Here is a 23999-nt window from a genome sequence, read left to right as displayed (position 1 = left end):
ATTTCTATGGTGAACCCGGATCTTGTAAGGCCAAGCAGACTAAATGCTGCAGTTGTGTGTAATTAATGTATTTCTACCAAGTTCATCACCTCTGTACATTCCATCATGCACGTGAGCAAAACTCCTAAATGATTAGATTAATATTTACACCGGTATTACACAGTGTCTCAAGTATTTTATTTTTCCTTCACAACATTTGGTTCTTTTGACACTGTCGCCTAGTCAGCGGAAGGTGTGGCGTGGCAAACGCAGCCTTTGCATTGAGAATCAAATAATCTCCTCAGTTGGCAGGGTTTATTAAAGTCTCCTATAAAACCTGGGAACTTTGGCAGTTAAACATGATGTAGCCAGGTGACCTGCTTCTCAATTTCAAAGGGATTTTGTTTGTCATAGTGTGCTGTACAGAACCACAATGGCACATGGCTCATGGCACTCTTATTGGACACATGGACTGTGTGTTCTCACACATTCACAATAAAGAAACGAAAAGAACTGTAGCAAAAAACAAGAGGTGATGGCTGGAAGATTATGAATTGACCCTAACCTCTGGCATTGCACTGGGCATACCTCCAGACCATCATTCTTTGCCTGCTAAGCAATTAGCAGAAGGGGAAAGACATATGCAAATCAGGCTTGGTCCACCACCAAAGGGGCAGTCCAACACAAAATGTCTCATCCTTTCTGCACGAGACCACAATCATCCCCAGACATGATTTGGCCTTGATGGGCCTCATCAGTGAGGAGTAGCTTGGATCCCTAGACCCAGCAGGCACAGGGCCCAGGACTGGGCATAACCATCCCACTCAGGGTGACTATAGAAAAATACAAGAGGTGATGTCTGGAAGGGTTCAAATTAATCTTCACCTCTTGCATTGCTCTGGGCAACCCTCCAGACCATCGTTCTTTGCATGCAAAACCATTACAGATGGGGAAAGTCTATATGCAAATCAGGCTTGATCCCACCTCAGGAGGCATTCCAGCCTGAACTGCTAGGTCGCATTCCTTCTGCATGAGACCACACACATGCAGCTGCATGCATCACAGCGATGCTTGTGCCACTCGTGCATAGTGACCTAAAGAGGAGACAACTTGACAAGGGAGGGTCTTGGGAGTCTCTCTGCCAGACATTAGTCCTGGTTACGAGAGACTTAACCAGAGTCTTTAGCTAACTATCTTTCACAGAGAAGAAATATCCCAAACATATCAGTCTTTGTCCTGCCTTGGGGCAGTCCAGCGCCCGAAATTCTAGGCAATTCTCCTCTGAACAAGAGTACCAACAGCATCCCCAGACACATGTTTCGGTCTGGTTGGACCTCATCAGTAGGGAGGAGCTGTGCCTCTCTAAGAATAGTGAGCAAGGGGTCCACGTCTGGATTCCCCTAGTAACTTAGGGTGAGACCCAAAGTTACTTGAATATGCAAATTGACAAGGGGGGGTCCTGAGAGTCTCTCTGCCAGACATTAGTCCTGGTTACGAGAGACTTACCCAGAGTCTTTAGCTCACTATCTTTCACAGAGAAGAAATATCCCAAACATATCAGTCTTTGTCCTGCCCTGGGGCAGTCCAGAACCGAAATGCTAGGCAATTCTCCTCTGAACAAGAGTACCAACAGCATCCCCAGACACATGTTTCGGTCTGGTCGGACCTCATCAGTAGGGAGGAGCTGTGCCTCTCTAAGAATAGTGAGCAAGGGGTCCACGTCTGGATTCCCCTAGTAACTTAGGGTGAGACCCAAAGTTACTTGAATATGCAAATTGACAAGGGAGGTCCTGGGAGTCTCTCTGCCAGACATTAGTCCTGGTTACGAGAGACTTACCCAGAGTCTTTAGCTCACTATCTTTCACAGACAAAGCATAGCATTTCGGTGCTGGACTGCCCCAGGGCAGGACAAAGACTGATATGTTTAGGATATTTCTTCTCTGTGAAAGATAGTGAGCTAAAGACTCTGGGTAAGTCTCTCGCAACCAGGACTAATGTCTGGCAGAGGGACTCCCAGGACCCCCCTTGTTAATTTTCTAAAGAGGAGACAGCCAGTTATGCATTTGAAGTAAAAAGGTTTTGAGACTAATTCATCCAACATCACGTATGTACACCCACCTCATCGACCACCTTGCAATAGAAACAAGAGTTTTGGGTTTCATGGTCATGACCAGCTGCATTGTCCAATGATATGACCGCATGCAACAGTAACAATCCAGTCTTCATTAAGAAGGCATCTGCTTTGCAACAGTGACATTAATTCCTGTGATGTTATTATGGGGGTACACATTTCAATGTGCAAGTTACAGCAATGCATAAAATCAGTCTGTTCTCTTCATGCACACAACGGGCGATTTCTTAGTGGCCTTGCGTCAGTTTTCACCAACCAGTGGCGGACGGGTAATTTTGAGGTGTTATTATGATCAAAGCTCTTGGCATATAACTTCTGTGATGTCTTGGACAGGGATGTTCAAAGGGAGTGTGATTCACTTCTGCTCCACCGGACATTTTGGAGAATTGATGTCACTAATCCACACCACCCAGACAGCAATCCATGCCATTACTCATCACAATCTAAAGAACACATCACTGTATAGAGATTCCAAATGGCCTTAATTGATTAAATCCGAAATACACCAATTCCATAGCAATCGACCTTGGGTACCATATTCTGTTATCCATCAAATTAACCATTAATTCTGGGGAAAGTAGGAAAATCTGCTCTGCATACTTCGCTCATATCTCCTGGTGTATGGGAATACTTAAATAGGAAAACCTCAAATAGAAAATGTCTGCCTTGGACCCATTTGTGCTTTCAACATGTTAATGGGGCTTGAAATTGGCAAACATTTTGCTTTTCAAATACTGTTCAACAGAACATAATATAGCCTTATAGACGGAGGGGAGGGATCATTATCGCGGGATAACAGACCACCTTCATAAATTGGGGAAGGGTCATTCTCTTAAGCGGTTCTGGCACCTGCTAAGGTCTATGAGGTAATTTACACATTGTGGTACTAGCAAATGATGTTTGAGTTTTGGTGCCCAAGTAAAAAAAAGTCTGTTTAATAATAATAAAGTAAATCGACAAACTCGGTACATTTTGATTTTGTAGTATTTAAGTAACATGGTTGTCTCGATAAGTTTTAGTATTTCAATTTCAAACTTGGTTACACTGGAGAGGGTTTAACATAAGCATTCATTAGGGGGTCATGTACAAGTAAACTGTTTCTCTGTAAGAAACTAGCATTTTCCTATGTTTTAGCTTCCTTTTTGCTATGTTAAATAGGATGTTTCAGTGAAAACATATTTCCTGGAAATTGCATTGTTTCCCTATCTGCTTTTGAAATTTGAATGCTCAGAATGCAGTCAATATCAGTAGTTACTGACTGCTGTCTGAACATTGATTGGCAGAGAGGAGGTCAATAGCTATGTCCATGTGCTAATATGAAATCTATCTTGTGTTGGTCCCAACTCTTCGCTTCCACATAATCTATATTCTTCTAAAGTAACAACACATTGTCCTTTATTTGGGTAAAGTAAATGTTGAATATTTATTAGCTTTAAACTAATTGTTGTATAGAACAATTGTAACAGGACTATCAAATAGTCCGAGTGACCTACATCTCACCGATTCTTTTATTCATGTTTAAGCAATGCTTGGAGGCCTAGGCAATCTCGAAACGCAGTGGCCGCAAATACGTGTTTTTTCAAAAGTGTTTTTAAGGTACTTTTAATGCGGTATTGCCAATTGAAGCTTGTTTTCCAATAAACTCAAAAACACTTTTTGTCTAAAAAGTGAAACCAGAAAGAAGTTTATTTTGATGGTGGGGGGGGGCAGAGAGAAATACGCCTTCATGCTTCACAATGTTTGAATGCTTCATACTGTTAAACATTTTTTAAATTAATGTTTTATAAATGTACATCAATGAAGAGAATTTATTCTCCAGATACTGTGGACCCACATTACAATTTAATGTATTCGTCCTAGTATGTTTTAGAAGGGAATACATGTCCTTTGAGCTGCTGTAAAACTTTTTTTTTCTTTCAACTGCTATTGTGTAGAGGAATGTGTTGCTTATGGGAGTTGTTGCCTCTCTTCTGGTAGCTGTGATGACTCTGCTCTTGTAGTATTCTGTGTGACAAGCCTCACCTGTCCTCTTGTTTATTGCAGACAAATTCAGAAGAAGCATGCCTAATCTAGCTCGGATCCCAATAACCAGTAATAGTAACATGAACAGCAATAGTAGCAGTGCCACAACCACCATTGTGTCACCGATCACTGTAAGAAACAGCCAGAGCTTCGATTCCAATTTGCACGGGGCAGCTAATGGAATTTCAAGACTGCAATCTAGTAGTGAGTATTTCTTTTTATTTCCTCTTTATTTGGCAAAGGTCCAATTAAGATATTTTGCATCCAAGGCATTTTACTGCTTGCCTGTTGGAGGTGACTTACATTAGCTGGCCTATGTTTCCAACCTTTTCCATGCATGTGATTGGTGCCATCACTGGGTCATGCTTGAGGAACAAGTCTTAATAAATGTCTAACCTGGGAGAGATGAGTCTTCTATAATATTGTAAAGATACAAATGCAGGTTCTGCAGTGTTGTCTTCAAAAAGAATTGAAATTGTATATTTGTATTGTAGACCTTTGCCATGTGAGATTTTTCTAAGTTGTATATGTATGTGGTTGTATGGTACTTCAGTAACAAAAAGGGCGACAACCTTTAGTGTAATTAATTGGACACTCTTGCGCCTTCTTTAGTTTCAGATAGCAGTGGAACATGCTGTACCTTTCCTACCCTAACTGGTATACAGGTAGGTGCCGGAATATGCTTGGAACAGGATCCTGAGAGGACTGACCAAACATGGCGCCTTGAATCTCCAGGAGTTTAGAAATAATTGCAGATTGCTATACTTTCCTGTTGCCCCATATAGTTGCTATAGCTGGTCCGAAGGGGTCCTGAAAAGACGCTTCCCTCGAACAAACATCAAGGGGATAAGGTATCTGCTCCCAGTCAAGGTATGGTGCAGTTGGAAGAGTGTGCATGGATTTGATGCCGATATGAGGTACTGCCCTGCGACTAAACGTGCTGCAGAGGCCTCAAAAGTAAAATGAAAAAGGTGATCAATAATACTTTTCTCTTCCCAGTTCACACGTTCCACCTTTTAAGAATAAAGTGGTGATTCCTACTAGACTAGTTTGTCTATTCATGGCATTTGTCCTTTTTGAATCTCCACTCGCTTCTCACCCCCCCCCCCTCTTTCAGTCTGGTTTCTGACCTTCTCACTCAACTATTCTGCCCTTTTGAATGTTTCCAAGGCTCTTCTCTGCATATGTCATGCAAAACTATCCCCTATATTCCTTGATTTGTCTACGGATTTTGATACTGTTGCTCTTCGTGCTTCATTTGCTTCTCTTGGACTATCTGGTCCACTGCTTCTATGGTTTTACTCATGTCTTCCAAACCAAACTTATTCCATTTCTTGGGCAGGACACATCTCTTCTTCTTGTCTTTCTTTACAGGGTAACTCTAGGCTCTGTATTTTGTCCCTTACTGTTCTTCCTTTACATGATTCCTCTTTCTGCTCCCATCACCTCTTAACACTTGTCATATCAATTCTACACAGATGCTTCTCTTTTACAGACAATGTTCATACCACTGTTTCTCTCCTCCCTAAATGTCCCCTCACTTTCTTCACCTCAATCTCACTTTTGTCCTGCTACTACTGTACCCACCCCCATTCCTCTGCCCACTCTCTTTTCCTTCTTCCCTCTCACTTTTCTCCTTCAGGCTGAAATCTTGGGGTTAATTTTTACTCTTCTCCTGAAGTTTCTTCACATATCTCTGATACCACTCGTATCTGTCATCTTTTTGTTTTTAACCAAGCCCATTCTTGCCCATATTCTCAGGCGGTAACCCTAATGTTCTCCCATTTAAACTACTGTTCTCTGCTCCTGCTTGTTACCCCCTCATCCCACCTTACCCTTCTCTGCTCTGTCAATAACTGTGCTGTTCAACTTCTTTTCTCACTCACCTCACGTTCCTCTATTACTTCCATTTTCTCCATCTCCTTTCTACTGTTTGATCCTCCCACCTTCTTTTCCACTTCCCATCTATTGTTTACAGGTGTATTCATGGTCATGCCCGACTCTACCTCTTCCTTGCTCTCTGTATACACTCCCTCATGCCTCCTCTGTTATCAAACCCTGTGCCCCCTACTGTTTCTACTCATTCTCTCCTTGGGCCCCTAAGCAGAGGAATCCTCTACCTCTTTTTATTCAATCCTCACCATCTTTTCATAAATTTGAGCCCATCTCAATTCTCTTCTTGTCTGCCATCACCAACAGATCTCCTTTACATCGACTTCTAATTAATCTTTAACATTTTTGCTTCATTGTGCGCCGCTGATTATGTACAGCTCTTTGGCAAAAATGCTTTACAAATTCAAATAAATACTAAGTTGAGTAGCTTAGTCAACGCAAGTACTGAGTTTCATTGGGTGGCTCTTCTTGCTAACTTATGCCTGGCACTTCTTAGATGTTGGAAAAATGATATATGGACTGCGGCAGAACCGTTTAGAAAAGGTCACATCAATCGCTTTCCTCGGGAGAACATTTTGCCCACCCCCCCTATCCCTTGGAAACCATGCTTGATAAAAAAGTCATACCAGCAAAATAGATTGTTGGATTTATTAGGGTCTTTGGCAAAGGAATGTTTTTCCTCTGTGTATGAATTGCCCAATCAAGCTAAATTATATTTGATCATCAAATGAGATGCCATACTGTAGGCATTCCTGGGAAAATACATTGTGGTAGGAATCTTGAAATGGATGCGTCACCATCCACAAATAGTTCTATCGGCCTCCAAGTATCGCATTCCTCCCTCCTGGTAGCACTGAAATCCTACAGAATAAGACTGTGCTACATGACTGAGAATCTCCTCATGAACGTGTTGATTGCTGTTGGACGAAGCGCAAAGAAACTAAGGACAAACGGAATGGAAAAAAGGAAAGTGTCCACTGTCCTAATTTTGTCAACAAAGATGTTTGCAAGCTATGATAGCATCTGATCAAGTCGATCCTTCAAGAAAAGTACATCAACCTGAGATGCGCTTAATGTACAGAACTGCTACATTAATTGAAAAAAGGGGAAGAGACATCTGCAAACATTACCAGGGCTTTTAACTTCTCTTGTGAGCTGTAGATGGAAGAGTTCCCCATTATTTCAGAGGTTTGCGCTTACAAGGGCACGTAGTAGGTTAATGGGTGAGGGGGTGGGCAGAATGCCCTGCTAATTGTAAATCAATTGGAAAAAAATCAGGATGTCATCGCCTTCTGCTTATGGTGCACGGAGCACCAGAAAAATCCTGAAATGTAGAATACAAGCACTTTGCTTTTAAAAGATTTTTCTAAAATAATGGTGTATTGGTTTGGGTACCAGTTTCAAGAAGTAGCAAGACCTTTGAATCCCCTTCAGCAATATACGCTATAGTATTTTAACAAGCTGACAAAGAGTACCTTTGCCCAACTATTAAAGCTATAGGTTAAGGTGCTCTGTTATCTTCTGCACCACCAACAACTGCCAGGTGAGCTGTCTTATGCAAAATAGACTGCCAAAAGAAGACTGTAGTTAAAACTGTGATAGATCTTTTGCTGGGTGATGAAGAACCAAAGATTGCGTGCAGCATTAGCTTCTAATCCATAACATACTTTGCTGGTGTTATGAGGCTTCCCTACCCCTTTTATTAAAAATGCTATCCAACGCTGCCTTTTTTGGTCACATGAATCATAGGATCCATTTTGAAACATTGAAGACATGGATTCTTAAATGCCCACTGTGAGGAACCTGAGGGCTTCCTCGCTTCTTCTCCCCCTGTAGCCTCCTCTCGGGTGGCCAGGGAAAGGCCATTGCTCTTGGATTTTGAACCTGGGGGTGGATATGCAAGGGAGGATCACCTGGGTGGAGGGAACTTGGGGAGACGGGAGACTACATCCTTCAGTGAGACATTGTATCCCCCATTTCCTTTTTACAATGGACCCTCTGTTCCCCAAGCCTTTATAGTCTATTGTCATCCCTTTCCCTGCTCCTCCCCTGAAACGTTCCCCAAGAAACATCAGTACTCTACTGGGATGAGGAAGAGACCAACTAGAGCAGCACATCCTCATGCTTTGAATGTACACGCATATATGCCTCAGCTATGTACTGAGAGGAGGAGGAGAACAGCAAGAGTAAGGCAGGACAACCACTTCAGCAGTGAGCAGTCTAGTCCTTTTTGACAGGAATTTTAAAAGCTGGACTCCTTAAAGAAATGGAGGCAGCAACTGTGTGGCAAGCGGAGCGCTTGAGTCTCGTTCAAAGATGCAGAGTTTATGCAGCAGGAATGAAGCTGAAGGATGCCGGAGGCCAGTAGCAGACCACGAGAGGGAAATCGGCATGACCGGGTGCAGCGGTCGCAAGGGGGTTGTGGGATGTCCCCCACTTTTGAAATGGAGAGTAGAGGGGTGTGGAAATGAAGAGATGGTGCCCAGCAGCACTGAAATCGGTCCTGGGCAAACTGGATGCGATGAAATCAGCCTGCAGGGAAATGGCATATATCCCGGTTATCTAGGCACACCAATTTGCAAGGCTATGCCCTACCCTGCACATTTCCATACACGTGTAGAAACACTCTGCTTGTACCATAAATGGTTAATTGTTCGGCTTCAATGGTCAGCAAGTAAACCTGCTAGTATTGCATAGCTATTCACTTCTTGTTGCAACAAGTCTTTACGGACATGTTTTCATAAGGTTGTCCAAGAAAACCTGCTCCTGCTAGTGGGGAAAACTGGCCACCAGCTGATGCCTCCGGAGATTAAAACATTTCAGGATGGATCACTCACACGCTTTGCTTGCTTCTATGTGTCTACTTGAAGAGCAGCAGTGAGAATAATTACATTTTGAATTATTAATTGAATTGAACAATTGAATTTAACACTAAACTAGAGGTATTCGGTAATGATGACTTGATACATGGAATATTTTTCAAGATTTGTTGTGTTGAAATGGTGTACCTGATCAAACAGCCCATATCACAACAAACCATCCCAAAACGATGTGGCAAGAACTTGGCTGTTTTTGATCTCAACATTCTGTTTTATTTAAAATAGCTCATCAAAACCAAAGGTAGTCCTCTAACTTTATGCTGGGTAAATCACCCAAGATCTTGTTTACAAATAACTACAGGCCAATTGCCAAAAGAAAAGAAAATAACCTTCTTGCATTTTGTCTCTTTTGTTGATGCCCAGAACTCACATTAACTCATAGAAAATCAGATCTGAATAGCTATTCTTATACAGCAACATGCAATGAACATTCAACTGACCACCGCCTGTCAGATTCTAGATTTTCCATGACGTTATGGAATGCACTTTATTTTCTCTAACTCCATCGACAAGTGTGCGGACCAGAGAAAACCTTCAGAGCAGACACTTCACTTGGTTTTCTCTAATGCTATTTGTGAAGACTGAAGGGGGTTTATCTGTGATACTACCCACTATGGTTGGGGTAGAGACATAGAGGCACCCTTATCAAGGCTCTAAAATGAAGTAGTGTATGAGCAACCAAGGCCGATATTCACAGGGATGTGATGCATGCTGGTTCTTGGGTACAGTGAGTTGCCCAGCCTTCAGAAAGGAATGTCTACATATGCTACCCAAGTTCTTTTATTAAATAGATTGTTTAGATGGGATAAATACACATATAAATGACTCTCTTTTTGAACTCTGGGAAACTCTATCAACAGTGAACACAATATGTACAGTACTATGTGGTACCACAGTTACTCTTAGCTTTGGCAATAATGCACCATTTGTAGTTGTAATAAAATATACCAAAATTACCAAGAACTGTTTTAACTTTAAAGCGCAAGTGTAGAAACGCCGGCAGATTACTGTAGAACACTGGCAGAATACTTTTCAGGATGCAACACAATTCTGTGTGAAGATCTCCCCCCACCTGCAATAAAAGGTAATTATACTTTGCTTTTATATTAATGCCCAGTCCTTGTATGTTCAGTAATTGTCTGTTTTTCTTTTTACAGGTCCCACCACCCCCAAAGTACCTGGGAAGCAACAGGGGAGCTTGGCCCAAGACAAATCTGAGACCCCTGGATGGACCCTGAAGGAGGAAGCCCCTCCTCCTCATCACAATAGTTTGGGTGCCTTGCAAGGTAAATTGGTGGAGTGTCTCAGTTTTACTCATCTATTACCCATGAGGATGGACCCCCTCTGGAAGAAGTCCTCACTGGGTTGTTGCTGTCGAGCAGGGGAAGGGAACCCAGCAGTGTCGGAAAGGCAGCAGTGAAGGTCTGTCACACTAGTCTTGGTCGGGTTGCTATGCTGGCTGTGGATGTCCCATGAAGATGAAACTCACTGTGAAACTTGACAAGACGTGGGAGGTGAGGATAAGTCCTTTGATTTTTGTCAGTGACCGTCGGTGGTGACGGGTGCAGTGACAGAAATAGGTGTCTGGTTTTGTCGGTTTGGGGTTTGCCGCCATTCGGTTCTTCGGTGCTGCAGCCGCTTCACAGGTGACCGGATGGCTTTTGTCAATTTGGAATCGAGCACTGGACTTCTCTGCTGTCCACCACCATGTTTGGACCCTCAGGACTTGTTTTCGGTTCTGAATGGAGAGAAAAGAATCATCGGGCACTTCTCTGCAGGCTATGACGATGGACTTCCACAGCCGGGACAAAGTGGACAGATGTTGGGTCTGCAGTGATACTTGAAGATTTCTTCAGTTGGTTTGAACTTTCCAAGCTCTGTGCTTCGAGCAGCACTATGCCAGCATACCCCACTTCTGGGTGATACACTTCAATCTGGCTTTTCAATGATCATGAACAGCTTCCGGACCATGGATGGCGCTGGTGGACTTCTTGGGCTCAAAATGTTTGGTCACTCTTCTTCAGGACCCACAAAGATAACTCTGTAGAATGGCAGGCATGCAGGACTGACGTCCAGGACACTTCGGGTAAAGAACAGCAGTTGCATGATGTCCCCTCCTTGCTACAAGAAGTCGCTGTCCGGGTCCTCTCTTGATCAGTTCTTGAATCAGCAAGAGTTGCAGCAGCAGACTTCCTCCAGCTGGAGTCAACTCCCTCCAGCTGGATTCAGGATACACCTCCAGGAAAACTCCAAGCTTCTGACACAGAGGTAAGTGGTGGGGCTTCTGATGTACACAAATCCCCCATTCACTCAGGCTAAGCTGGGCTCAGTCAGCCCATCACACACTAGTGCATTCATCATGCAGCACCCAGTCAGGCTCACAGGCATTTGGGTAATTCACTCAAAACCAGATGCCCAAAACACTGGATGTATTGGGGGCGACTCCCAGCATTTGAGTACACACTGCATTCACGCATGGTGGTGCCTTACTGTGGATGGACTTTCACTAGTGAGAGAAATTTGAATTTGGCGTTGTTTTGCATCGTTAGCCAGCCATCCTGCCTGCTGGCAGTAGGTGGAAGGGGCGAAGCGAGGGAGTTCAGAGTCCTGGTAGCAAACTTAATAATCTTGTCAAGGGGACAGAATGCATAATTTCGAATACCAAAGAGGATGTTGTCACAGTAGCCCAGTTTAGAGAAAACAAGAGTAGTAAAGAGATGTTTGGCAGTTTTGAAGCAAAAAAGGTGCCCGATTTTCATGATATTTAGGAAGTTGAGAGGAGCCGCCATTGCAGTATTGGAGATTAAAGTACAGCAGCTGTGTGAAGGGCTGTAGATGATACCCAAGTTTCTAGCTCAAGAGGAGTAGGGAAGAGTGTCATGTGGGAACTGTATCTGGCAGGGGAGGAGAAGAGAGGGAGAGAGAGAGAGAGGATTTGGCAGGAAAGAAAAGCACATCTGTTTTTTGAGTTAAGCATATGCGGGTGTGAGGCCATCCAGTATTTGGTAGCAGAGAGACATTTTGGTAGATGGGCCCATGAAGAGTTTAGGAAAGCAGAGCAAGATTTGGGTGTCTTTGAAGAGTTGGTACGAGAACCCAAAGGAGTAGAGAAGTTCCCAGAGAGCAGAAGCTTACTGTGTGAACAGGAGGGGGTCCAAGACAGAGCCTTGCAAAACACCAACAGGTGTGAGGAGTGAGTTCAGAGGTGGTGGTGTTCCAGAAATCTCAGAATTGACGAGGTGCCTCCAGGCAAGGGCCTGTCATGAATCCCAAGCAGAGAGAGAGTTTTGAGGAGATCAGAGTGATCAACGATATGAAATACTGCAGACAAGTCGAGGAGGATTAGGATTATGGGTCAGAATGTTTAGCAGTGACCAAGTTGGAGACTTGAAAGCATTTTCAGTAGAGTGACAGGAGTGGATACTGGCTTGGAGGGTTATGCGTGTTAAAGATAGTAAGGTGATTGAATACAACACTTTCCAAAACCTTAGCGTAGTGAGGAAGAAGTGACACAGGCCAAAATATTTGCAGCAGGTTTGAATCAGACACTTGCTTTTTCAGGAGAGGGATGACCATGGCCATTTTTGCAAGTAAAGGGAAAGGAGTCAAAATAAATGGGTTGAAGACATTGGCAAGATGAGGCCACTAGAGGGGCATTAGGTTTGACAAGATGAGGTGCAAGAAGATCTGATGGCACGCAGGAGGGGTAAGGGTCAGTCATACCAGCAGTAAGCCCTTGCACTGCTGAAGTGTGAGATGGAGGCAGTGAAAGATGGTACAGTAGGTGGAATGAAGAAAGAAGGAGGGAGTAAGAGGAGGGTGAACGGGAGGTCGAGAGTGTTGTCCACAGAGTGAATGGGTAGGTTATGAAAGCAGTGGATAGGGTGGTCATTAAGGAAAGATTGAATGTCAGATTTGTGCAGAGTGTTAGAAGGAAGGTTAAAATCGCCTAAGAGGATGAGGTGATGTAATGGGGAGAGAGAATTAAGGAGCTGCCAGAGTTCAGCGGTGAATGGTCCAGCAGGGTGATCAATAGAAATGAAATGATTAGAGTGAGGATGAGTAGTAGTTGAGTTTACATCAATAGAAGGTAGGAGGGAGATGTGGAATGGGGGTTGACATGTTAAGGCAGGAAGAAAATAGGTGCCCAACACCACCGCCTTTGCCTGGCAGATAAGGGTGACAGAAGGAACGTTGGAAGTCCTGAAGATCCGTCAGGGTAGCAGTGACCAAGGGAGAGATCCAAGTTTGTGATAGCAAGGAAATCAAGGGGATGAGAGCTATGGTGAAAGCAGTCTGTGATGAATGAAGTATTGTTGAATAACAACTGAGCGTTCCAGAGTGCAATGATCAGTTGATGCAGAAAGAAGGAGCAGAGGAGTTGAGTAGAAGAGGCAGAGTGGGTAGGTGATAGGAGCGGTCTGGTGGTGTTTGTTTCAGGGGAAGGTGGAATGGAGATGATGTGAGAGTGCTGAGATGTGAGTTTTATGATGGGGATAGGAAAGGTGGGGGATGTAGCATAATTGGAGAGAGCATGGGGAGTGAATAGAAGGATGAGGAAGAAGCCATGTAGTTCGGTAATATTCCAGTGTTGCTGGCTATGTACTAGGTGGATTTTAGGTACTAGCAGGTGGAAAGGAGATGGCATAAAGGCTCACAGACGAAGAGGCAAAGAAGCTGGGAGTAAGGCTGGGAGATTGCCTTTAGCCCCGGGTGAACCAAGTAAAAGGCAAATAGCAAAGCCATCACAGTAACTAGTTAAATAGGGGGTGGCAAAGAGCGTCCAATGGTCGGAGAAGGGAGGTGGGAACACCAGATGGCAAATCGGAGTAGGGCAGGTTGGATTATGAAGTCCTGGGCCCAGATGGATGGATGGTGTGGGGTGGGGCAGGGATGTGAGGCAACGCTCGTAAGCAAGAGCCCAAGTGGAGCAGGGATGCCAAGGGGCACAAAGAGTTGTGAAAGCCTCACCTCTGGGTTACAGAGCAGGCCCTGTCGACCTATATCTAATTGCACAGGAATTGTCATACTCCCTTTTTAAATTTGTCTTTTAAAAGCACAGGGCAGGTAGGGAGAGCTACCACTCAAGGCAATTGTCACCAGTGAGCTATGCCTCCAGCCTGTCCTCCCCTTTGAAAATCCTTCTCAGGAAATAGTTCTGTTTTGGTCAAATGTTCTGCAGCAGGGCCCTTCTGAACGAAAAGGCCTTCTTGAAGGAGGGTTGTGGGGGTTTGAGGGGTCCTCTAGCTCTCTCCAAGGCATAATCCCGTATAAGCACTTCTCCAGTGTTCAGGTCTGCCAAGAATCCCAGAACTCTCCCGATTTTTGAGTGTTTTTGAGCTAAAATAGGTGATCATTTTCACCCATGCTTCATTATTTGATGCACCCTTGTCTCATTTGATGGGGTATTTAACGGTTCATCTTCCCATACCAATGTGCCAATTCAACTCCCCCTCTATTTGGATTGTCGCAGTGTATTTTTCTATGGGCGGACAGCTCAGTGTAGCTTCCAGGGAGGACAGCTCAGCGGCAACGTGCTCGCCTTGGAAACAAGACGACACGAAGCAGCACATGTTTGGTCCCCGGGTCCGCACTTAGAAACCTCTGGGTATTAAGCGCGTTATAAATACGCAACTAAGAGACAAATTCCTGTAACAGCGCCTCAATGCCCCCGGGCTGTGTGAGCGCTTTAAAAATGCAAAATAAATAAATACATAAATGTGATAATGGAAGCTTCAGCCCCTGTCTTTTGGACCTAGCTGTATCATGAAACTCGCAACAGGGAAAGAGTGAACTGCAAAATAGATTGATGTTGGGGCATAAGGGTTAAGGGAAAGGGAGTCACATTATTTATTTATGTATGTATTTATTTTGGGTGAGGGAAGGCTAGGGTGTTGGTGTTACAAGCGTGCCACAAATGAGGTATGAAAAGTTGAACCTCACAAAACGAACATTATTAAAAATAACAAGTTGCAAAGTCAAATGCCTGAAAGGTACTTTGGCGAGACAGAAAGACTTGGGAGTACAATGGGTCATGGTAAAAATCGAATAAAAGAAAAATGCCTAACTGTCCCCATCACAATGTGGGAAATTACCTGCCCCCTAAAAAAAAAATCTAAGGGTGCTGTCGTAGTCCAAAATAAAGAATTGTCAGTCCCAACTTCCTAATTACCAACCGTGTCCTGTCCTTGTGTCTAGTTCTCACCCCCCCGTCCCCTTGTCTGGGAAAAAATGCATTCTTCTTTCTTTATGGTATTGCACTAGTTAAATCCCTCCAGGATTTCCTCAGCTTTTTCCAGTTGTAAAATCCTGCGAACGGCTTTGTCAGTCTTTGACTCCACAGTTTATAGCCATCAGTGTCGTCCTCTCAGTGGGAGCATTTGCTTCCCTCCTCGTGCTTTTCCCACTAGTATCGCCACTCGCCCTGTGGAGGTCAGGGACTGTTGCATCGGTTGCTGGGCACCCGGCCCACCCCTGTTCTTGAGTAATCACGCCACCAGAAAAGACAGTTTGCTTCCCATCCAGGCTCCTTCCCTGACCGTCTCCTCCTGCTTGGTCAGCGTACCAGGTCACTAGACTCAAAGTGGCGGGTCTCACTCCCGCTATGCCACTGCTGTCTCCTCAGCTGCGTGTAGCTCCACCCCACCAGGACATGTTCAGAGGCTCACCTTTGAATACTGTTGGTTCCCTTCCCTCCGTAGGAGTGGGCCACAGCATTTTCTTTCTCAGAGGTCTCTCCACATTCACAATACTTATTGGGTGTACGTATGTCATCACAATAAAAAAAAGGTGCGTCTTCATCCTTTACGGCGGCCTTCAGATGAGTCTGCATTACCGGAAGCCACCACGGCGGAAGGAGGATTGCTGGTGTTTGTAGTTAAAATCTAAGAACAAAACGTTCTTTCTAATCTCATGTAGGCAGATAATGTGGCCCATTCAGGGAGGTCCTCATTGGACTGGGAGTCCTTGTCCCTGAGAGGGGAGTCAACCCCAATGAGGTCCCACTTGACCAGACCTCTAGGAAGTTTCTTGCGTAGTGGGCTCATCTCCCTAGCCTCACATGGGTTGGTTCCCCTCTGGGAAGAAGGGATGAATTGTCCAGATTCATCACAGTTCACAAGGTGGTCTGTAGTGGCTAAAGCACATACTCGGGGTCTCTTTTAGTGCATATTGTCCATGTAACAGCCAAGCATAACCAGCAGAGAAACAGTAAGTGAACTGGTTCTTTCACATGGCTGCCGAACCACCCTGCTTATTCCAGTAATCTAGACACACGGATCCTACCCGAGAAATGCTCTGATTCTGACTTGGCACACTCGCCCACTGAATTCACACACAAGTTTGACCGTGATTTGCTAGTGAGGAATCGCAAGTTAACTGAACCCCGACTAGGAAGTTCAACTTAACTTGCGAATTTGGGGAGGGTCTGGTTGACCGGTCACTAATTGGGGGGTAATTTGTGTCCATGAACCTCACCAGAGCTGTACAGTAACCGACCTAGAGTATGAGCTTCAGATATGATGCGTCTTTCTTACAGAAGTGACTACATTAGATTATTTTTTTTATAGACTCTTAACATACAACGTGAACTGCACTCTCTTAAGAGTCTGTAAAATGAACATGATTGGTTCAAAATGTCGGTTGTCCATTTTCGATTAATAAATTCGTGCCTTTTTTAAAAATTCTAAAAAAAATGTTTTAGTTCAGTCTCAAGGATTGTCTTCTTTAATTACCTTTTAAATATGACACCACTCCCACTCTGGTTTTGCCTGTTCTGATGTCGAGGCTTCAGATACTTCCTATTGATGCTTTATAATGATGCAATATTTTTTTTTGTGCCAACGTCTTGAATCGCCTCAGGGTTCCAGTGCTCAACCTTTCAACCACCAAAGTGTGTCCCTTCCCATTTAATCACTGTTTTTGGAGATGGCCTACTTTGCCTTGGGGAGTTGACCAACTGCGCATACATCCAACTAATGAATCCCAATCTACTAGCGACTACTTCCGCGACTGGGTGCCCAGAATTTTAACCTATTAATGGGAGGTCAAGGGAGGACAAGCCTTGCCACAAATTGGACTGTTCTCCCCGCTTAGAGCTATTTACGGAATGCATTTAGGGCATCTTTGAATGCATCTATAATTTCTTTTCTTACCTGATGCAAAAAATGGAGACTAGGTAGTAAGCAGCATTAGAATAAAAAGCAGATATTTAAAAAAGAAGTAATGGGTGGTTTCTGCTCCGTTTTACTTTGTGTTGTATTGGTCATTTTTATTTAGATCTTCCTTTTACAATGTTTATTTTTTGATTTGACTTTCTAGTTCCGTCTCCGGGACAACTTCAGCATAGAACGCACAGTGTGGGACATTTTCCAGTACCTGCGAGACCACCTCTTAAAGCCACAGCCTATGTGAGCCCTACAGTGCAAGGTGGCTCTGGGAGCTTACAGTTCCATTCCAATACTGGAATTCCATTGCCAAACAAGTCGTCGATCCCAACAAGCGTGGGGCGCAGTGGTCTTCCTCGACCAGCCCTGGGAAGCAGTATACCTCGGAGCAAAATTGCACAACCACCTCGCAGGTAATATTCTGGTTCCTTTCACTTTTTTTTGTGTTGAAGGTGATATGAATGCCAAGAAGTGGTTCATATGATCATTCTCAATAATTTCTCGCAATGTGTCGTAGATGTAAATGATTCAGAAATCGTGCTTTGCATGTCGCATAATTTGGACATTTGCTATATTAAGAACTGGGCAGCAGGCACTGCTCGTCAACTCGGTGGCCGAAAGGTCCACTTAGGTTTTCAGGATATTCATAATGAATATCAATAGATAATTAATGGTTTGTTAACTTGTTGGTGATTATGAAAAAATAACTGGATTTTACAATTTGGTGAGCCCAGGCAAAATCGGGCCGTTGGTGCCGGTAGACAGCCTACAAAGTTAAGACATTAAATGTTATGTTCCTCATTTACTGGTCCTGGTACCACAGTTGCACGATTGGGTTTAGCAGCAGATCTGTTTTGGGGATGATTTCTCTATGCTCAATCCATAGCGGTTGATGCCAGACCACTTTTCCCAATCGAGGTATACAGGGCTGAAGTCGAGGGTACACGCAGGTGGACGGAGTTCCCCCACCGCCCCCCACTTTTTTCAGGAGTCCCCCACCCCACTTTTTTCAAGGGGCCCCTTGATGTGCTAAGGTCTGGTGATGCCACCTTCAATTGGTATGTTAATGAGCCCCTCCACCTTGGACTTGACATCTGAAGGCATATCATTCTCTCAGTGGTCCTTTTTGTTCCTTAGCAACATGACCTTAACGTAGGATCTGATTGTTTACTTCCCCAACCCCATCACCTCCAAATTTGTGATTCATGGTGCTCATTAGCAATAAATAGCACTTTAGTACAACCTTTTCTCAAAAAAATGGGTGATGTCATTACATTATGCATTGTGAGCCAATTCTATGGGTTGGTTTTTAGTGTGACGGGTGTACTGTGCTACAGTCGAGGTGAAACTATCAAACATAGACTTTTCGCACAAATCTATTGCTATTAACTTTTGACTTGCTTGCCATATTTGGGTGGAATGTTCCATACAAAAAGCTTATCATGCGTCCCCAACCGGTGTGGTCAATATTTGTAACAAAATGAAAGTTAGTTAGAAAACAAGAAATGCTGTTTTTGGCCCACTCCCATTCATTTTCTCATAGAGAAAAAGTGCAATTGGTGGGAAGCCATAGCACAAAAACCGTTGAACAGATTTGATCGAAATAGAAAGAACTTGGGCATAAAGTCTTGACTCGATTTCCGAGACTGGTTTGGGGAAAATCTGTTCAGTGGTTTTTAAAATTTTAAACTGGGAAGGGCGTTCCCCTGGAACACCCCCCCCCCCTAAAAATGTGTTGTATCTCCCATGGTGCTTTGCAGCAGTGAGACTTTTCAGAATTGTAAAGGCAACATTGTGTTTTTATTTTTTATCCTCGATGCAAGCGATTACCACAGTAATAATACCTGTGGAACCCGAAAACAAAAAGTGCTCAAAAAGCGATTTGGTGGTGGAAAAAGGATGCAAAGGTTGGGAGGGGAAAAGAGGACAGTCACAGTTCGAACATTTTTGGCTTATCGGGGAAATACCATGCCAATGACACCAGGCACCCTCGGAAATGAAACACACAAACCAAAGAGTGATGGGCAATGGTTTAGGGAATGATAAAGCAATTCAGACGAATCCGGGCAAGGGCAAGAGAAGAGGAGGGTGCACATGGTGAGTACCTGTGAGGATCGGTAAGACGTTTTGATTTTTTAAAAATGTTTTTTGGCTTATCGGGGGATCACCACAGCAACTTATGCCAGTTTGTCCCATATCAGAGGAATACCAGGGAATTACAATGGCAATAAGCAGTGGAAAACAAATCACAACCACTAGGCGGAGGCAATGAGTGTTTGGGAAGGAATTGTGGTGTAGCATGCACAGTGCCCAAAGAAACCTATTGGAGCTTTATGGACAGTGGACATGGCCGAACGCCATTGCCAATATGCCCCAAAGAAACCTAATGGTGCAACATGTGTACAGTAAAGAGGTTGAAACCTTAGGTCCATGAAGAAACCTATGGTTTCAACATGTTCAGTGGCCATGGCCAAAGGCTGTGCTTAGTGGACTCCAAAGAAACCTATTGTTGCAACATAGTACAGTGGCCACTGGCCATGGCCCAAGGCTGTGGTTAGTGTGCCTCAAAGATACGTATTGGTGCAATATGTACAGTGGCCACGTCCGAAGCCCGTGGCCATTGGCCATAGTCAAAGGCCATGGCTAGTGGACCCCGAAAAAACTGTGTTTAACAAAACCCTTTACGTTTTCTGGAAAGAAACACCTAAGTTAAAGACGTTAAGGTGAACATTTTAATGATGCCATTTCCGTCGTCCTTGTGGTCATACGCTGCGCAAGACTGGCACGTAGTTAAGGTGGCTTTGCTTGAAATGGCTGCCGAATTTCAAGGGTTTTATTGCATTACCTTTTAATCTTAACGTGTCTTTAACAAAGGTTTTTCATTGAAAGTGTGTGAATGTATGTATTATATATATATATATATTATAGTGCGGCAGTCACCACCCTATAGTTGAGGTGAGCCTATGAGCCATAGGAAATCCGAAAATTCTATTGCTAATAACTTTTGACCTGGTGGACAGTTTTGGGCGACATTTTCCAAATAAAACATTTGTAAAATGCCCCCCATAAACTAGACATTTTGGGAACAATACATTCAAAATTGAAAAGGAAGGCAAAATGATTTGTTTTCAGACTACTCCCAGGAAAAAGTCAAATGTTTGGGTCAGCCGAGAGGGGAAAAACCACTGGAGGGATTTGAGTTAAATAAGCAACAACTCTGGCACGAAGCGTTGACTCGATTTCTGGGACTGGTTTGGGGTAAATCTGTTCAGTAATTTTGTTAATATTCAACAGAGAAGGGGCTTTCCCCTGCTCATTAGAAACTCTATATCGCCCTTGGTGCTTTGCAGCAGAGCCGCTGAGAGAGGTTAATAACCTGTGGCTTGCTAGCTTTATTGGGGTGACATTTTTCAAACAGTTTGTCAAGGGGCCCCTAACCTGGAAATGTTGGGAACAATTTGTTAAAAGATGGAACAAGTTATCAAGAAAAGTTTTCTTTTAGCCTACTCCCATTTATTTTCCCATAGCGAAAAAGTGCATTTTTGGAAATGCCATAGTGCTAAAACCGCGGGGCAAATTTGGACCAAATAAAGAAACCATTTGGGACTAAAGCATTGACTAAATTTCCTTGACTGGCTTGCAGCAAATCCACCCAGTAATTTTTTTAAATGCTCAACAGAGACATGGGGGTGCCCCCTGCTCCTTAAAACCTTTATATGGATCTGCCTTGATGCTTTGCAGCAGAGAGGCTTTTCAGAAAAGAAGCAGACATTTTCTCTTTTTTTTGGCTCATTAAAGCATTTTCAGGAAACCAAGAGAAGCCGAAAATGAAAAAGTGAATGCTCAAAACACCATTTGGAAGAGGGAAAATGATGCCATCAAGGTTTGCAATGAACTGCCCCCACCAACACCCCATGACCTTAGTCTAAAAACTTTCTCAACGTCAGACTCCAAACTCTTCTGTTTTTGTAATCACTCTTATAGGAACACTGATTGTTTTGGCCTCGCTATAGGGGCTATATAAATACCAGTAGCAAACACATCAGGCTAGAGGTCGGTATCGGAAAATTGGACACCTATGAAGTTGAAGATTTGGGGGTGGTTTGGGGAGCCAGTTATGGGTTGAACATTTTCGATTTATCTGGGGAAGACGACCAGAATCTCACAGTTACACTTTGCCTACACGTGTTTCACACTTTCGTAGGTCTGATAATTGCACTATAGTTTTGCTTCAGAGACGATTTTGAAAACCAATGTAGGAGAAAAAAAGAAAATGTAGAATTATGAAAAGAATGCTTGTCGGCATACTGTGGAATTCTATCTTTCTATAATTAGAAAGTCTTAAACGTTCTATTTAACTTTTTGTTGGTAAAAAGACAACTAGCATCAAAAATAGTTTGGTGGTTGTTTCCATATGTTTGGGCAACATAAATAATGTATAGCTAATGTAAAACATCTGGAAGAAAAATACGAATAAAATTCTGCACCATGCGTTGATACAAAAAGATGTATATGTTTGTATATTATTTATTTACATAGTAGAATTGCTCTTTTATCGAAAGTGCTTTACAGAATGTAAGGACAACGGTACAATATTAAGAGAAAATCAGGAGGCAATGGTGTTGCTATGTCTGGAAAAGATCCGGGGCTATGCTAATGTCGGGACTGTTGAGACTCGGGGCTAGCTAGCCTTTTGGTTGTAGACCCTGAGATTCTATCTGGGGCTACAACCAAAAGACCCGGGGCTATAGCCCCCTTAGCCCACCCCCCCCCCAGCAACGCCTCTGCATGACCCATGAAACCTGGAAAAAGTTAGGAAGCCGAGTGAGGCAAAAAACTTTCAGACGTTTTTTAAACTGTGAAAGGTTGGAACAGAAACAGACCTGAAGAGGAAGTGAGTTTCAGAGAAATGGGGCCCAAAGTTGGAATGAGCAGAATCTAGAGAAAGAACAAGGAGGGGGGCAGAACAGACAGTTGAAACTTAGACGCAGAGCATACATTTCTAGAAGGATGGTATAAAGCAGGGGTCTCCAGTCGATCACGTTGGACCAGTAGCGCACCTGGGCCTTTTGATTCGTTCGTTCTCAACAGACAGAAAAAAAAACAGTCTGAAGCAAGTTAGTGCTCGGACCAATCACAGCTCAGCAAATCTCCATAGCACATAAAAGGAATGCTGCGATTGGCCAGAGCAAGTTCCTTGCTAAAACCTGTGCCCTCATTGGCCATGGTGTTTGCCATTGTGAACTGGATTAGTCAGGGCTTTTTGTTTTAAAAGACCATGTTGCTGGCATGTCGCGTTAGAGCTCCGCTCAGAGGAGAACGCCACACTGGGAACAGGGAAGGCATCAGAAGAGGAGGCTCGAGCTCTGCCGGGAAGTAAGATCTTCACAGAGATGTGGATGGCCGCAGCATTCCGGCATGCTAATGAATACAAGAAAAGCACATTTATTTTCTGCAGTGCAAGCTGCTGGAGACCCTCGTACTTTCGCCATGCACACAGCTGTTTGCAACAGTGGCTGCTGCTGAGCTGCATCCCCTCCTCTCACAGTGCAGGGTCCATGTTGGGCTCGCTGGAACCCTGCCATTTATAAATGTGGCTCCTGACACTGAAAATGCATCAAGGACAAAACCGAGACATTAAGTATGATGGCTCAATGTCTCCGTTTCGTTCTGGGCTAATTTCCAGTTAGAGCAGCCACATTGATACATGGTGGGGCTCCAGCGAGCAAGCCCTGCTCATTTCCCAAGTATGCCTGTCTTTCACATGGGCACTGTCTCAGCCTGGCACACTTGGGAAATGAGCAGGGCTTGCTCGCTGGAGCCCCACCGTTTATAAATGTGTCCAGTGATGCAACACCATTGAGCAGATGGAGCTCTTGCACCCCATGCGCAAAGGGATGGGCTATGGCGACTCAACCTGGCTGACCTACAGAGCTGTGGCCAGACAGAACAGATCATTAAACAGTGCCTGGGCTTCCTGTTAACAAAGGTCCTGCAATTACTAATGAAAATTATTTAATTGTTGGAACCTGCATTCATATGCATATCCTTTTAGGCAATTGAAATTGTGATATGGGGTTAGTAGTGCTGAGTGCTTGTGGCAAAGGGGGAAGTTGACCCTGCACTGATTGAACCACAAAGTCAGGAGTGCCATTTTGCCCCATGGATATACTGAATGGGTTTGTCACAAAAAACAAGAAAACAATGGTTTGAGTAATGTGCTCTTTTAAACCACTCAACTCAACCGGGTTTCTGGCTCCTCCCTTGCTCTGCTGAGGTTTAGTGTGGAAGCCTGCATCTTGCAAAATTAGCAAGTGCTGCTCACTTAAGTGGGAAGGCCGCTTCCTCCCTATGCCAACTGAACCTTAATTGCAGGGTGGAAAGAAGGAGCAGGGTGGAGAGGCCAAAGCTGTTTGGCAGGTGCAGAAGTAGTAGGGAGAAGGTGGAGATCCAAAAGCAGAATGCTCAGGAAAGACAGCTCAGCAGGTTTGGCGACTGTTGCTAAATTATGTTTAGACTTGCCTGTAAATCCTTTGACTCCGTTTCCTATCCATGTTACAAACTGTGCTCTAAAATGGCGGGTTTTCACCAGGGGATGGGTATGGCGCCCTCGCTTCCATCGGTGTGCGAATGTTTGCCTCCGTAGGGAAAAATAAAACTTGGCACCCAAGGCCAGGGGAGTGATTGGAAGGGTGGGGGGGGCGGACAGGAGACTGCTCATTCTCGCAGCAGTCCTTAAGTGTGTGGTTTCAGCAGAGTTACTGCTTGTAACATTGAAGCTTCACTAGAATAGTCTCATTAAAATGTGTAAAGAAGTTTTAGGTGTCCCCACACAAGTAAGTCTGCCCCTCCCCCACAGTCGCTGAAGTTGGCGCCTCTCCCAACATTTGTATGATTAGCCCTGCCCCCTTGAACCTTTAGCCTAGGTGC

The 23999-nt window shown here is 44.1% G+C and overlaps 1 protein-coding gene across 2 annotated transcripts in view; it reads left to right on the top strand.

Annotated features, from left to right (window-relative positions):
• Positions 1 to 23999, top strand: part of SLAIN1 (SLAIN motif family member 1) — a 247731-nt gene that overhangs the window by 205142 nt on the left and 18590 nt on the right. For both annotated transcript variants that reach the window (XM_069639657.1, XM_069639658.1), the window contains 2 exons: positions 4154 to 4336; positions 17224 to 17482. In XM_069639657.1, coding sequence (XP_069495758.1) covers positions 4154 to 4336; positions 17224 to 17482 — 442 coding nt within the window. The remainder of the gene's footprint in view (positions 1 to 4153; positions 4337 to 17223; positions 17483 to 23999) is intronic.

This window comes from Ambystoma mexicanum, chromosome 7q (genome assembly GCF_040938575.1).
Source record: "Ambystoma mexicanum isolate Mex_15411 chromosome 7q, UKY_AmexF1_1, whole genome shotgun sequence".
Taxonomy (NCBI): Eukaryota; Metazoa; Chordata; class Amphibia; order Caudata; family Ambystomatidae; genus Ambystoma; species Ambystoma mexicanum.
The sequence above is the reverse complement of the archived record's forward strand: the minus strand, read 5'-3'. Positions and strand labels throughout refer to the sequence as shown.